Below are 13,583 nucleotides of genomic sequence, written 5' to 3' on the forward strand. Positions count from 1 at the left end.
GTACACCTGGGATGCAACAACACATCTACACTGTCTCACCATTTTTGGAAAAATAATGCAGCTGAAGAGCTGAATGACTGCTCTGCCAAGTATCCAAAACCCTGTCATGTGAAATGTGTAGAATGAAAGACAGTGGGGGAACAGGGGTTACCTAGTACAGCCTCCTCTCAGGCAGGCCTGCACAGTCTCCAAGCTGGAGAGGAGGAGGAGAAGGAGGGAGGGAAAAAAGGGGGGTGATTGGAGGGAGAGTGGCGTCTCACTGGAGGCTTGTAAGGTCCCTAGTGTGGAACACAGGGAGTAATTACTATCATCCTGTCTCTGCTGCACTCACTCACTTTCTATTCTAACACTTTTTGACTTTTTTCTTTCCCCTCCAGTTCCAAAAGAAGGATACGGCTAAAGCCAGGGACAGGAGGGTGGGGGGTAAAAACAGTGGAGAAACCAGAAGAGGGAACCCCCTCGTTAGGCTCCATCAGTGCATGTACATGGGTGCAGATGTTGAAGCTGCAGAGGTTGCTCGGCAGAGCCAGAGGGACTTCTTTCTAACGCCATGGGGTGAGTTTGATACTCCAGTATGGGGTCTGCTGAATAAACAGGCCACAACCTCAACTATGCATGGTAGAGTTTATCTATGTGTGTGTGTGTGTGTGTGTGTGTGTGTGTGTGTGTGTGTGTGTGTGTGTGTGTGTGTGTGTGTGTGTGTGTGTGTGTGTGTGTGTGTGTGTGTGTGTGTGTGTGTGTTTAAGTTTCCTGTGTGTGAGGGAGAGTGATGAAGACTGGAAAGTTTTGTTCTTTTTAAAGAAGTAGGAAGAGTGTGTGTGTGATACTGGACTGTAATAAAGTGCCCACTCTGTGTGTGTGTGTGTGTGTGTGTGTGTGTGTGTGTGTGTGTGTGTGTGTGTGTGTGTGTGTGTGTGTGTGTGTGTGTGTGTGTTTGTTTGAGCAGACCTGTTGCTATAATTGACTAAATAATGGAACAATCTGAATGTAATTCCTTCTGAGTACTGCACTGAAAGAAAAGTGTTGCTGGCATGTAAAAAAAACACAACTTAAGAGGACTGCTGTCTCAATGCCACGAGGGGAATTTGAAGTCATGGCAAAAAGTTCCAAAGCAGGCTTGTTTTCCCCTCTATTTGTGTCTGAAGTATTTATCCTCCAGTGGCACGGCTTCATTAAATGAATTGGAGACCGAGCGTGTCAACTCTCCCACTTTGACAACCATAGATGGTTTTTCACATGTCATTGCTGAGACAGAGACATAAATAAACACATTGCGTCATTTCAAAAGAAGTCCTGCGTTGTGCGGCATCAGACCCAAAGAGGTCATGGGACTTGTGGGCTGAATCTCAACCGGTTCCAGGAATTGGGGGATGGAGCTCAAAAGCAAAACAGCCTGGAAATCCTCACCTTTGACCCCCCTTATTGAGCATGTACTATCTTGATTGACCAGGTCAGCTAAGGGAAGAATTGGAGAAATCTGGCTAGTGGACTGGTCAGTTTTCTTGTATTCTGTGTGTTTTTGTATTCTCTGGCTTCTCCCCCCTGTGAGTCACTCAGTTTCAAGATCAAATTCTTTCTCTCTCACACAACTTTGCTCACACAAACACCAGGGTTTTTCACTTCTTCCCCATGTTCTGGCCCACTGAGCTCAGTATTCTTGACATTTTTGCTCTTCTAAAAGAGCTCATCCAGGCCCGTAGCCAGCCTAGTGGAAGGGGGGGGGGGGGTTCTTTTTTCAAAAACTGGAGCTTTTTTCACTTTCAAATACTTCATACTTTTTATGCACTAATTTGTGCAGGATTAGCTTGTCTGCTGGTATTTTACCATGAACGCTTTTTGATGCACTGGAAACATTTACTACAATGTTGTCAAATTGCTTGCAAAGATCATGTAGCACCTTTTGTAGTCCAAACGTAGTCTCCAAACATTTTGTTATGAGTGCATAAAGTTAGTTGCGTGGATTGTTGATACATTAGACGATGGATTGTCACGTTCACGTTCACGTTAACACATTCACAAAAGTGGTGCTTTGAACCAGATTAGGGCTTCGGTTTGGTTTAGAGCAGGGGTCTTCAACGTTTTTTAAACAAAGGACCCCTTAACTGAGAGTGAGATGGGACAGGGACCCCCTACTACATATATTGTATACAATTAAATTACATATTAAACTGGGCCTACAATAATGTGTGGGCAGCCTAAGGCCTCTTTATACATACCTTTTTAGTGCATAGAATACTAAGCTATTAAAATATTTGTTGGCATGAGTTTATCAGTTATGTTATATGTTAAAAATACATGTGGCACAGTAAATCTTAGGATGAACTCTATCTGTGGATGGCTACCTTAGTGACTACCTTATCTATAGGCCAGTATTTTGGCTGATTTATATTTGCTAACAATTTGTTGGATTCATGTTGAGACATTTTAATTTTCAAAATAATTTTCAAAAAAATAACAATAATTGGCTTATCAGTGAGCTTTGGAGAGATCAGCATCCAGAGTTGTTGGCTACCTGAGCCCGAGTAGGTTTTTGTTCTGACTATATAAGGCCTCTTTCTTCTCTCATCCGGTCTCCTTCCTCCTTGTGCAATCTTAACAAAGGAAATATCTGTTTGCTTTGTTTTCAGCTCAGAGATGTTTATCTGCAGATGTTTGAAACAATGTGGGAGGTGGATGAGATGCAGCACATCGGGGTGGTTTAGCTCAGAGCCGTGGTATGAAATGAAGCAAAGTGGACATCCAAAGGTCCACAGCTTAGTTCATTTTCTTTTAATCATTTGTTCATTTTAAAAACTGATGAGTGCAGATTTAACTGTTTTGGTATATACAGTCTTTCTGTTCCCTAATCAAATCATCGCAGCACGTCCAGTCTGAAATACCACTTGATGGCCAAGCACACAGCAGCTCCGCACCCTCGTCAAAGCAAGCCGATCCACTTTTCCATGTTGATAAGAGCATTAAAATGAGAAAAAACAATGGGACAAAAAGAAATCTAGGGACATTTAGAATAGATAAAATGCGTAATTAATTGCAATTAATTGTGAGTTAAATTTAAATTTAAAGTTAAATTTAATTAAATGCGATTACATATTTGAATCGTTTGACAGCACTACTTTAAACATATTGAGTCGAAAAATACTAGAATTTGCCCATTAAACAGCCACCATGTGTTTAATTGCTCAATATGAATTTTTCTTGCAGTTTTCTTTTCTTTTATTACAAATGGTGCAACTAACCCTAACCCTAACACTAACCTTAACAGCAATACACAACAACTTTTTAACCTTTTAACTCTTTTAACCTTTTAACATGCATATGTTGATGTTGTGTGTGTGAGTTGCATGTGTGTGAACGTGAGATGTTTTATATTAAATGTATTTAATGTGTTTGTAAAGGATATTTTTGAGCACTGTTTTGGTAGGGCACCTGAGTCTTATTGTATGTAAATGCTATGACAATAAGGGAATCTTATCTTATTGTAGAATGTAAAAACAAAATATAGAGGAAGTGGCTTGATTGTTGTCAGTGGTAGCTATGGCCTTTGTCTGGTGTCTGCTGGATGTGAGAATAGAAGGGCTGTCAAGCAATCAAAACATCATCTAATAAATTACATTCTTTGTGATTAATAAACGTAATTTTCATCCCGCACATATCAATGTTTGCAGTGATAAGCATTTGGAAATATTCAAACGGATTTTGGTAGATGAGTGAATTAATGAAGAGACTATTATGGCTGGGGTGGAATATTCAACTCTATTTCAGCTCAGTGCTAGGCTAACTAAAGCAATGTTAACATTGAAACACAAACAAGAGAAATGACGACTTATAACAGACCTTCCTCCACAGCGCTGCAAAGGAAGGTCTGGCTAGTCCACACAGCATTCCTGGATGGGAGAAAAACATGCTCTGGTTTATTGGCATTTCTTTAAACCAATCACAATCGTCTTGGGCGGTGCTAAGTTTTGGACGGAGCCACGGTGCCTCTGCAAAATAGTCTCGGAAAGGAACTTGTTTTGGTGGAACGTGTGTACGTTCAAAAGTAGTTTTAGTCGTCCATCCATCCATCCATCCATCCATCTTCATCCGCTTATCCGGGGTCGGGTCGCGGGGGTAGCAGCTCCAGCAGGGGACCCCAAACTTTCCTTTCCCGGGCCACATTAACCAGCTCCGACTGGGGGATCCCGAGGCGTTCCCAGGCCAGGTTAGAGATATAATCCCTCCACCTAGTCCTGGGTCTCCCCCGAGGCCTCCTTCCAGCTGGACGTGCCTGGAACACCTCCCTAGGGAGACACCCAGGGGGCATCCTTACCAGATGCCCGAACCACCTCAACTGGCTCCTTTCGACGCAAAGGAGCAGCGGCTCTACTCCGAGCTCCTCACGGATAACTGAGCTTCTCACAATATCTCTAAGGCTACCCTCCTGAGGAAACCCATTTCAGCCGCTTGTACCCTGGATCTTGTTCTTTCGGTCATGACCCAGCGTTCATGACCATAGTTGAGGGTAGGAACAAAAACTGACTGGTAGATCGAGAGCTTTGCCTTCTGGCTCAGCTCTCTTTTCGTCACAACGGTGCGATAAATTGAATGTAATACCGCACCTGCTGTGCCGATTCTCTGACCAATCTCCCGCTCCATTGTCCCCTCACTCACGAACAAGACCTCAAGGTACTTGAACTCCTTCACTTGGGGTAAGGACTCATTCCCTACCTGGAGAAGGCACTCCATCGGTTTCCTGCTGAGAACCATGGCCTCCGATTTAGAGGTGCTGATCCTCATCCCAGCCGCTTCACACTCGGCTGCGAACCGATCCAGTGAGTGCTGAAGGTCACAGGCCGATGATGCCATCAGGACCACATCATCTGCAAAAAGCAGCGATGAGATCCCCAGCCCACCGAACTGCAACCCCTCTCTACCCCCGACTACGTCTCGATATCCTGTCCATAAATACTACAAACAGGATTGGTGACAAAGCGCAGCCCTGGCGGAGGCCAACTCTCGCCTGAAACGAGTCCGACTTACTGCCGAGAACCCGGACACAGCTCTCGCTTTGGTCGTACAGAGATTGGATAGCCCTGAGAAGGGACCCCCTCACCCCGTACTCCCGCAGCACCTCCCACAGTATCTCCCGGGGCACCCGGTCATACGCCCTTCTCCAGATCCACAAAACACATGTAGACTGGTTGGGCATACTCCCAGGCTCCCTCCAGGATCCTTGCGAGTAAAGATCTGGTCCGTTGTTCCACGACCAGGGACGGAATCCACCCCTTGAGGCACCTAAGTCCCTAAGACCACAGCTCCTCACCGCAGCTTCAGCAATGGAAACTTTGAACATTGTCCACTCGGGTTCAATGCCCCCCAGCCTCCACAGGGATGCACGAAAAGCTCCGCCCGGAGGTGTGAGTTGAAAGTCTGTCGGACAGGGGCCTCCTCCAGACGTTCCCAATTTACCCGCACTACCCGTTTGGGCTTACCAGGTCTGTCCAGAGTCTTCCCCCACCCCCTGACCCAACTCACCACCAGATGGTGATCGGTTGACAGCTCCGCCCCTCTCTTCACCCGAGTGTCCAAAAACATACGGCCTCAGCTCAGATGAAATGATTATAAAATCGATCATTGACCTTTGGCCTAGGGTGCTCTGGTACCAAGTACACTTATGAGCATCCCTATGTTCGAACATGGTGTTCGTTATAGACAATCCATGACTAGCACAGAAGTCCAACAACAAACAACCACTCTGGTTTAGATCAGGGAGGCCGTTCCTCCCAATCACGCCTCTCCATGTGTCTCCATCATTACCCACGTGCGCGTTGAAGTCCCCCCAGCAGAACTATGGAGTCCCCGACTGGAGCCCCATGCAGGACTCCACTCAAGGTCTCCAAGAAGGCCGAATACTCCGAACTCTTGTTTGGTGCATATGCACAAACACCAGTCAGAGTTTTTCCCCCCACAACCCGCAGGCGTAGGGAGGCGACCCTCTCGTCCACCGGGTTAAACTCCAACGTAGCGGGCGCTCAGCCGGGGGCTTGTGAGTATCCCCACACCCGCCCGGCGCCTCACACCCTGGGCAACTCCGGAGAAGAAAAGATTCCAACCCCTGTCCAGGAGTATGGTTCCAGAACCAAGACTGTGCGTAGAGGTAAGCCCCACCAGATCTAACCGGTAGCGCTCCACCTCCCGCACAAGTTCCGGCTCCTTCCCCCACAGAGAGGTGACATTCCATGTCCCCAGAGCCAGCCTTTGCTGCCCGGGTCTGGTCCGTCGAGGCCGCTGACCTTCACTGCCACCCATGTGGCAGCGCACCCGACCCCAGGTGGTGGGCCCATGGGATGGAGAGATGTCCGCCACGTAGCTTTTTCGGGCTGTGCCCGGCCGGGCTCCGTGGCAAACCCGGCCACCAGACGCTCGCTGACGAGCCCTCCATCTGGGCCTGGCTCCAGACGGGGACCCCGGGTTTCCTCCGGGCAGGGTCACTTCATCCCTTCCTCGATTTTTCATAGGATTTTTGAACCATTCTTTGTCTGGCCCCTCACCTGAGACCACTTTGCCTTGGGAGACCCTACCAGGAGCACAAAGCTCCAGACAACACAGCCCTCAGGTTCATAGGGACACACAAACCTCTCCACCACGATAAGGTGATGGTACCTGGATGGTTTTAGTCGTGCAACAGAAAACTCAGATTGGACAGATAGTCTAGCTAGCTGTCTGGATTTACCCTGCAGAGATCTGAGGAGCAGTTAACCATAGTCCTCACAAATCCACCAGAGGTTAGAACGCCAACACAAAGGAAGAGGAAGGGGATTTTCCTGCACGACTAAAACTACTTTTGAACGTACACACGTTCCACCAAAACAAGTTCCTTCCTGAGGCTATTTAGCAGAGGCACCGTGGCTCCATCTGGCGCTTAGCGCCACCCAAGACAATTGTGATTGGTTTAAAGAAATGCCAATAAACCAGAGCATGTTTTTCTCCAATCCCAGAATGCTGTGTGGACTAGCCAGACCTTCCTTCGGAGCGCTGTGGAGGAAGGTCTGGAAATGTGAGACTATCTCTGCAGCGAACGAGGCTGTGCTACATTTCTAACCCCTGATTGGATATAAACACTGTGGGCAGTCATGTCTGTTTATAGAGAGATATATTTGCTCCAGGGGGAAAAAACCCTTTTGGGTGTTACAGTTTGATTAATGGCCCTGCTCTTCAGATAGATTTGGATTAGGCCTGCGAGTCCCGCTTGGAAGTTATTACTTTATAATGGGAACATGTAAGCAAAGGCCATGTGCTTTTCATCACTCCAGGAACGACAATTGCATAATGAAAAATTGAAAAAAAAAGTAAGATCAAAGATGAACATATACTCTGTGATGTTTGGAGATGGGAAAGTGTCCGCATAAATCTGGGTTTTTGTTGTTTGGTTCACATCCCCCCTCCTGCACATCTCTTCTTTTGGTGTGGCTGCAGTCCGTTCTGTTGAGGTTACATGAGTCACTTATTCCCTCTGGGGGTGACAGTGATGGAGCCAAGTTCCCATTGTGTTCATCCCAAATTTCCATTTCAGGATGTGAGCTATTCCAAGCCATACTTAGTTAAAAATAAACCTTAAATAATGAGATGAGACATGGGAGAGAATCGGTGACCCAGGCAGAAAGTGCGGATGAGGTGCACAGATGTGGACATGCTGTTCTACGCTTCGTTTAGCTCATACAGCAAGCTCATAAGCATAATTTCCCCCTCCAACAATCAAAACTGGCCGCGGTAACAAAGTCAAAGAGTTTAAATGCTGTGGCAAGCAAATATTTGTTAAGCAGTGCATTATTCCACAAAAAAACACCCCGAAATGTATAATGTTTTGAATCTGCAGAAAGTTTTGAACAATACAGATGAATTAATTAATTAATAATAATAATAATAATAATAATAATATTTACATGAATAAATTTGCACCATAACTTGATGCAGAAAAGGTATACATTGTTGCAAAGAAATTCACCAGAATGCAGGAAATGAAGTATTTGATGCTCAAAATTTCCTCCGGGACGACTCAGACACCCCAGTTATAATTTTTCTCCCCTTAAAGGGGTGGTTCAGAATTTTGGACATAGGACCTCATTTCCAAGTTAGCCAGTGTGTTATTTATCAGTGGAGACAGTTTTCAACACTTTTCATCCAGTCCTTTCAGTTTCAGAGTTCGCTGGTGCTATGCTAGTGCAAGTCAACAGTATCTGCTAGCCTGCCATTAAAAACTTACCCACTCCACAGCCAGACTATCGATGTAAATGTCTGTTGATAAAATAAAACTACCCTTGCATCTCAATGATCGCATTACATTTTGAGGGACTAGTTTCTCAGCAGCGGCGGAATTTTACTTAGCTCCGGTTAGTAGTACTGCGCTGAAAAGTAAACAGAGAAGCGCACTCCAGTCGGGAAACCTAGTAGTTGCTGGCTTGGACATCAAGATACCGGCGGAGACCCTACTCAACTGGCAAATGTGTAGTGATCATTTTAGACTAGAAGACTTTGACCTGTCCCCGGCTGGAGCTGTCCCCGGAAATGTCCCCGGTTTTCACTGTGACTGACAGACCCGAAATTGGAATGAAAGAAAGAAAACATTGACCAAACATATAGGCTAGTCGCGCTGACTCGCGCACCCTACAAGCGCAAACTCAAGCCAGAACAAGCGCTGCTCAGAGCTCAGATATGTTCTAGAATGTCCATATTTTACGATGCTAAAATTACTGTTTATTTACATGGAGTCTGGTGGGTTTAGCTAACGCAATTTTGCGGACTTTTTATCTTTAAAAAAATGATCTTACTCTTTAACAGAAAGATCGACCTCCTTAGAAATCCTTTCCATAATGCTGTCAGACACTTAGAATATTAATCTGAGCCTGTCAGCGGCAAAACAAGCACTTTTATGAATGTAAATACAAGCTGGACAATTGACGTCCATTAACTTACATTGTAGCTTGTTTCGCCGTTGGCGACTGCAGCGATCTCGTTTAATACTGGACCAATGTCAAAGGAAAATATTTCCTCAATAGTTTGAATTGTATCCGATACTCAATGAGCTGTTGCAGAAACAAGCCCAGCATGAAGCAATAAAGCAAAAGCTTTCAGATAAATGTAGTGCAGTAAACATTACAACATTTCCCTCTGAGGTGTAGTGGATTACAAGTATGAAGTAGCAGCAGGGGCGATTCTAGGATCAGACCTTTAGGACCACTTACAAATATGAATATATATTTATACTGGTATACTTCCTAGTGACATTAATGCAAAAATATGAAGAAAAAAACTCTTTTATTATAATAAATATTCTCTATTATTATACAATAGTCATAGCTACAAACAATCAAGATTTATTACTGATCCAAAACTGTGTAGCGACGTCGTTGATGTGTTGTTTATGTTAATGTTTTTACTTTTAATACTTCGTCTTGACTAATAACCATAGACTGTCTATTATTAATGCGATGAAGTGTAAACGTACATAAATGTCCTTTTGAAGACGGGATGACAGCTCTTCCAGCCACCACTGCTGTATACCACTATAGTAGCTACATGCTAACGGCAGTAAACATGTCATCTTAGCTGGCAATGTTGTTAAATTCTCCCCAATTCCGGGTCACATTCCTGCTGAAACATGTCCGATTGTGTAGTGTTTGGTTCAGAAGCCTTTATCTGCGATTTTTGACGTTAGAAAGTGCTGCTTCGTTCCACTACAATCTAACGTTAGCATACTCATAGCTAACTATTGTAGCTGCATGCTAACGCGACATAGCGGAGCATATATAGCTATATATATATATACGTATGTAGCAGGACTTTGTACCGTAAAAAATCACCAATAAAGGCTTCTAAACCAAATACTAAACAAAAACAAATACAGTAAAGTGACTGGATTTTGGGGTGAAATGTCCAGCATTGAGCTACATAATAGTTTGCTAGGAGTTTGCTGGTCTCTCACAGAGATCTCATTTGTAGCCCTGCTTTTACCTGACACTTTCATCGAAGTACAAACACATGAAGTGAGAGGTATACACATGCTTAAACTTTATTTAAAGCATGATTAACCTGAAGCAGGACGAAGTCATGACTTAAAACACCAAAGCAAGGCTTCAAGCTCAGGCTAGCTAGCGTTAGCAAATTACCTTCAAAGTTGCAAAGAAATGATGAAACGTAAAATTTGAAGCCTTTATTTAATTTGCTACATGGTGTTATACTGGATGGCCGGACGACCCTCCGTATATCATTAACAGATACTTTAGGCAACTCCAGCAAACACCTTGTAAACTTCATCTCTGCCATCATAACGGTCTACTGTCACTGTCTAATGTTTTCTTCTGGTAACCAGAAATGTCCAAACGTCCTTACGCCAATGCGTACATAGAGCTTTGAAGTTTGCTGGTGTTCGCACAAGCGTAGAACTGATCAGGCAGTGTCGTAAAACACGTTGAGTTTCTGCGCATGGTCTGAATTATGCGCATGCGCAGAACGGATTTTAGGCGGTACGGATCGGGTACTGACATACTAATGAACAGGTAATAACTTTCGGTAGGCTACTCTAGCTAATAAAGCTAGCCCCTTTCATAATGTTAGCCTAGCTGCTACTGATAGATTGAGACTGACAACGTTAGTGAAACGTTACTGTTCAATGCATTGTGGAGAGTGACAACGTTAGCTAACGGTATAGCTACACTCTTGGTAGATACCTGGCTTGGCTAACCGCTAACTTTAGGTAATTGCTGACAGAAACGTCATGTAAGCTCGGACAGTTTACATGCAAATTGATAGCCCGTTGTGTGAGTTATAGCCTGGCAGAGTGGAATTAGTTGGAGCTCACAGCAGCAGGTAAATAAACTTGTGTGATTGTCATGGAAACCGGCTTTCTCGGTAGCCTAGGTAACATCACTCCACGCTGCTGTAGCCTATGCTACCAACTACAGGGAATAAAGTATAACTATTGCAATGTGATGCAAGGGTAGTTTTAATTTTAACATTATTCTTTCAACAGAAATTTACATCGATAGTCTGGCATTATAATTTATTTGCCTCGGCTGTACTGTGGAGTGTGTAAGACTGTAAGACTGCTTTTAATGGCAGGCTAGCAGATACGGTTGATTTGCGCTAGCCTAGCACCAGCGAACTCTACAACTGGAAGGACTGGATGAAAAGTGTTGAAAATGGTCTCCACTGATAAATAACACACTGGCTAACTTGGAAATGAGATCCTATGTCCAAAATTCTGAACCCTTTAATGTTAAAACAAACCTTCCACCACAGCGCTGCGAAGGAAGTTCTGGCTAGTCCACACAGCATTCTGGGATGGGAGAAAAACAGGCTCTGGTTTATTGGCATTTCTTTAAACCAATCACAATCGTCTTGGGCGGTGCTAAGTGCCGGACTGAGCCACGGTGCCTCTGCTAAATAGTCTCAGGAAGGAACTTGTTTTGGTGGAACGTGTACGTTCAAAAGTAGTTTTAGTCGTGAAACAGAAAACTCAGATTGGACAGAATATTAGCTTCAGAACGTGACTAACACTGAACAAACTGTGTTCTTCATAGCAGCTATCAGGAGCTGTAATAGCAGGACAGATCCTGACCAGCTGGCTAATGTGTAGAATCTAGGACATGTTTCCGCTGCAGAGGTAAAGTGTCAGCCAGCCGGGGCCTCAACGTTTACGTGAGCTAGGAAATGTATTCAATAAATCTGTGAATGGGTGAGAATAAACAGAATCAGGTCCGCAAGAGGAAGGTGAATCATTTGATTGCTTATCATTGTCCTAACAAGAGCTGTCTCTTAAATGTTGGAGACAAACATTTACAGACACATTTGCTGCTTCAGAAATGTGCTCAGTAGTTGAACAGTATAATACAGTTCTATGGCCAGCAGCCATTCAGTCGGCTTCAAACTGTGTGCATAGTTTGATTTGAGTAAAAGAAGTGGACCTGCCTTTACCTGCCTGGCTCTGATCAATCTTGATGAATTCTTGGTAGGCATCATAGTGGTGTCAAAGTAGTATCAAACTGGTGCAGTTACATAAGAATATCTTAACACTACACCTTCTTCATTACAGGCATTTCCTCTTACACTGTCGACATATTTGTATAATGTCCTACGAAATTACGGCGACCGCTGGCCAGTCACATGACAATTAAAGGGTAATTTCATTTATTTTTAACCTGGACCCTATTTTCCTATGTTTTTGTGTGTAAGTGACTGATGGGAACCAAAATCTTTGAAATTGGTCCAGTTTTAAGCGAGAATGATGTAACTGGTAGCCACAGACCGGGCTGCAATATAACCCTATGGGGCAAATGTGCATCGGCCATGTGTCAAAATACAGGTTTAAGGACTTTCTTATTTCAGTTGATATTGCACTTGCATTGTACATACGCCTAAATAAATTTATGTTTGATCAATGTAAAAGATCCAGGCAACATGTAATGAAGTGGTCATGTGGAATTGGCTGTGTGCATGCTGTGCACAGGATACACAGTCCTGCATACCGTCTAATATGGAATTATATCCATATTGAACAATTCTGCACCTCATTATTTACATCCAATGGCACCGTTCAGGGCCAATGCAGAAAGTAATGTTTCCTTTATGCCGCGAGGGGGGGGTCATCTGAGTGCGCACTCTCTGAAACAAGTATGTGTAAATATTCAAGCGAGTCAACAAGAATGCCACTCTTGTAGTCAATACAAGCATACGTGATATAAAACATTTTTATAAAATTTCCCATGGCTGTATGTTGCCGTGTATTGTTTTCTACTTGCCTCCTCGTTTTTCTCGTCTTTACAAAACATGATGGAGATGTTGGCTTGGACCGCACCACAGACCAATAAGCCAATCATCATGATGCAGTGTCTGGCACAGAAACATGTAGCAGGCCTTGAGGTGTTGTTGTGCAGATATTGTAAAAAATGAGAACTCCATAAACATTGGCAGTTGGACGGACATCCGGTGGAATTTCCGGCTGCATGGGAGCAATCCCCGAAATGAATTGTCGTTGATGTAGACTACTAGATCTGTTGTTCAATTCGTATGACTGGCTACTCTGTTTTGGATAAAAAAAATTCCCGCCAATATGTTTTTTTTACAAGGACATAATGAGTAAAAGAACATAATATGGGAAGGTTCCACATGGCTGAGCATCAGCATCCAGAGCAGACCTCCCCGGTGGCTGGTGATTATGATGGATGCTCAGGACTAGCTCTCCCCCAACACGTTACCTAACACCTACTGCTGCCTATTCATCAGCAGGCTGCTGCACTGAGGCTAACCCAGTTAGGAGAGTCGACACAGAGCACAGGAGCCCATTGAGGGATAGAGTGCATGGGAGTATGTTTTCATCTAATAGAAATGCACACTGATTTATTAGGGCCCAAGCGCCCTTTTTGAGGGGCTTATCATACTCAAAAACTCATCCTTAAGAAGTCTGCCATTTTGAATTGAAAGTTCAAAATTAGTGCGATTCTGGCCATTTCCACATGTCGTACTTTAACAAACTCTTCCTAGAGATTTCATCCGATCAACTGTCTGTGCCATAAGACATTAAAGATGAAAAGTTATTAAAAGAAAAA

General features: G+C 44.1%; 1 protein-coding gene across 1 annotated transcript in view; it reads left to right on the plus strand.

Moving 5' to 3' along the window:
- The first annotated feature begins 312 nt into the window (after positions 1 to 312).
- pde5ab (phosphodiesterase 5A, cGMP-specific, b) overlaps positions 313 to 13,583 on the plus strand; it is a 143,754-nt gene continuing 130,483 nt past the window's right edge. Inside the window, exon 1 of the mRNA XM_078275918.1 lies at positions 313 to 555. Within this exon, the coding sequence (XP_078132044.1) occupies positions 551 to 555 (5 nt within the window). The 5' untranslated portion in view covers positions 313 to 550. The remainder of the gene's footprint in view (positions 556 to 13,583) is intronic.

This window comes from Sander vitreus, chromosome 19 (assembly GCF_031162955.1).
Source record: "Sander vitreus isolate 19-12246 chromosome 19, sanVit1, whole genome shotgun sequence".
NCBI classification, from domain to species: Eukaryota; Metazoa; Chordata; class Actinopteri; order Perciformes; family Percidae; genus Sander; species Sander vitreus.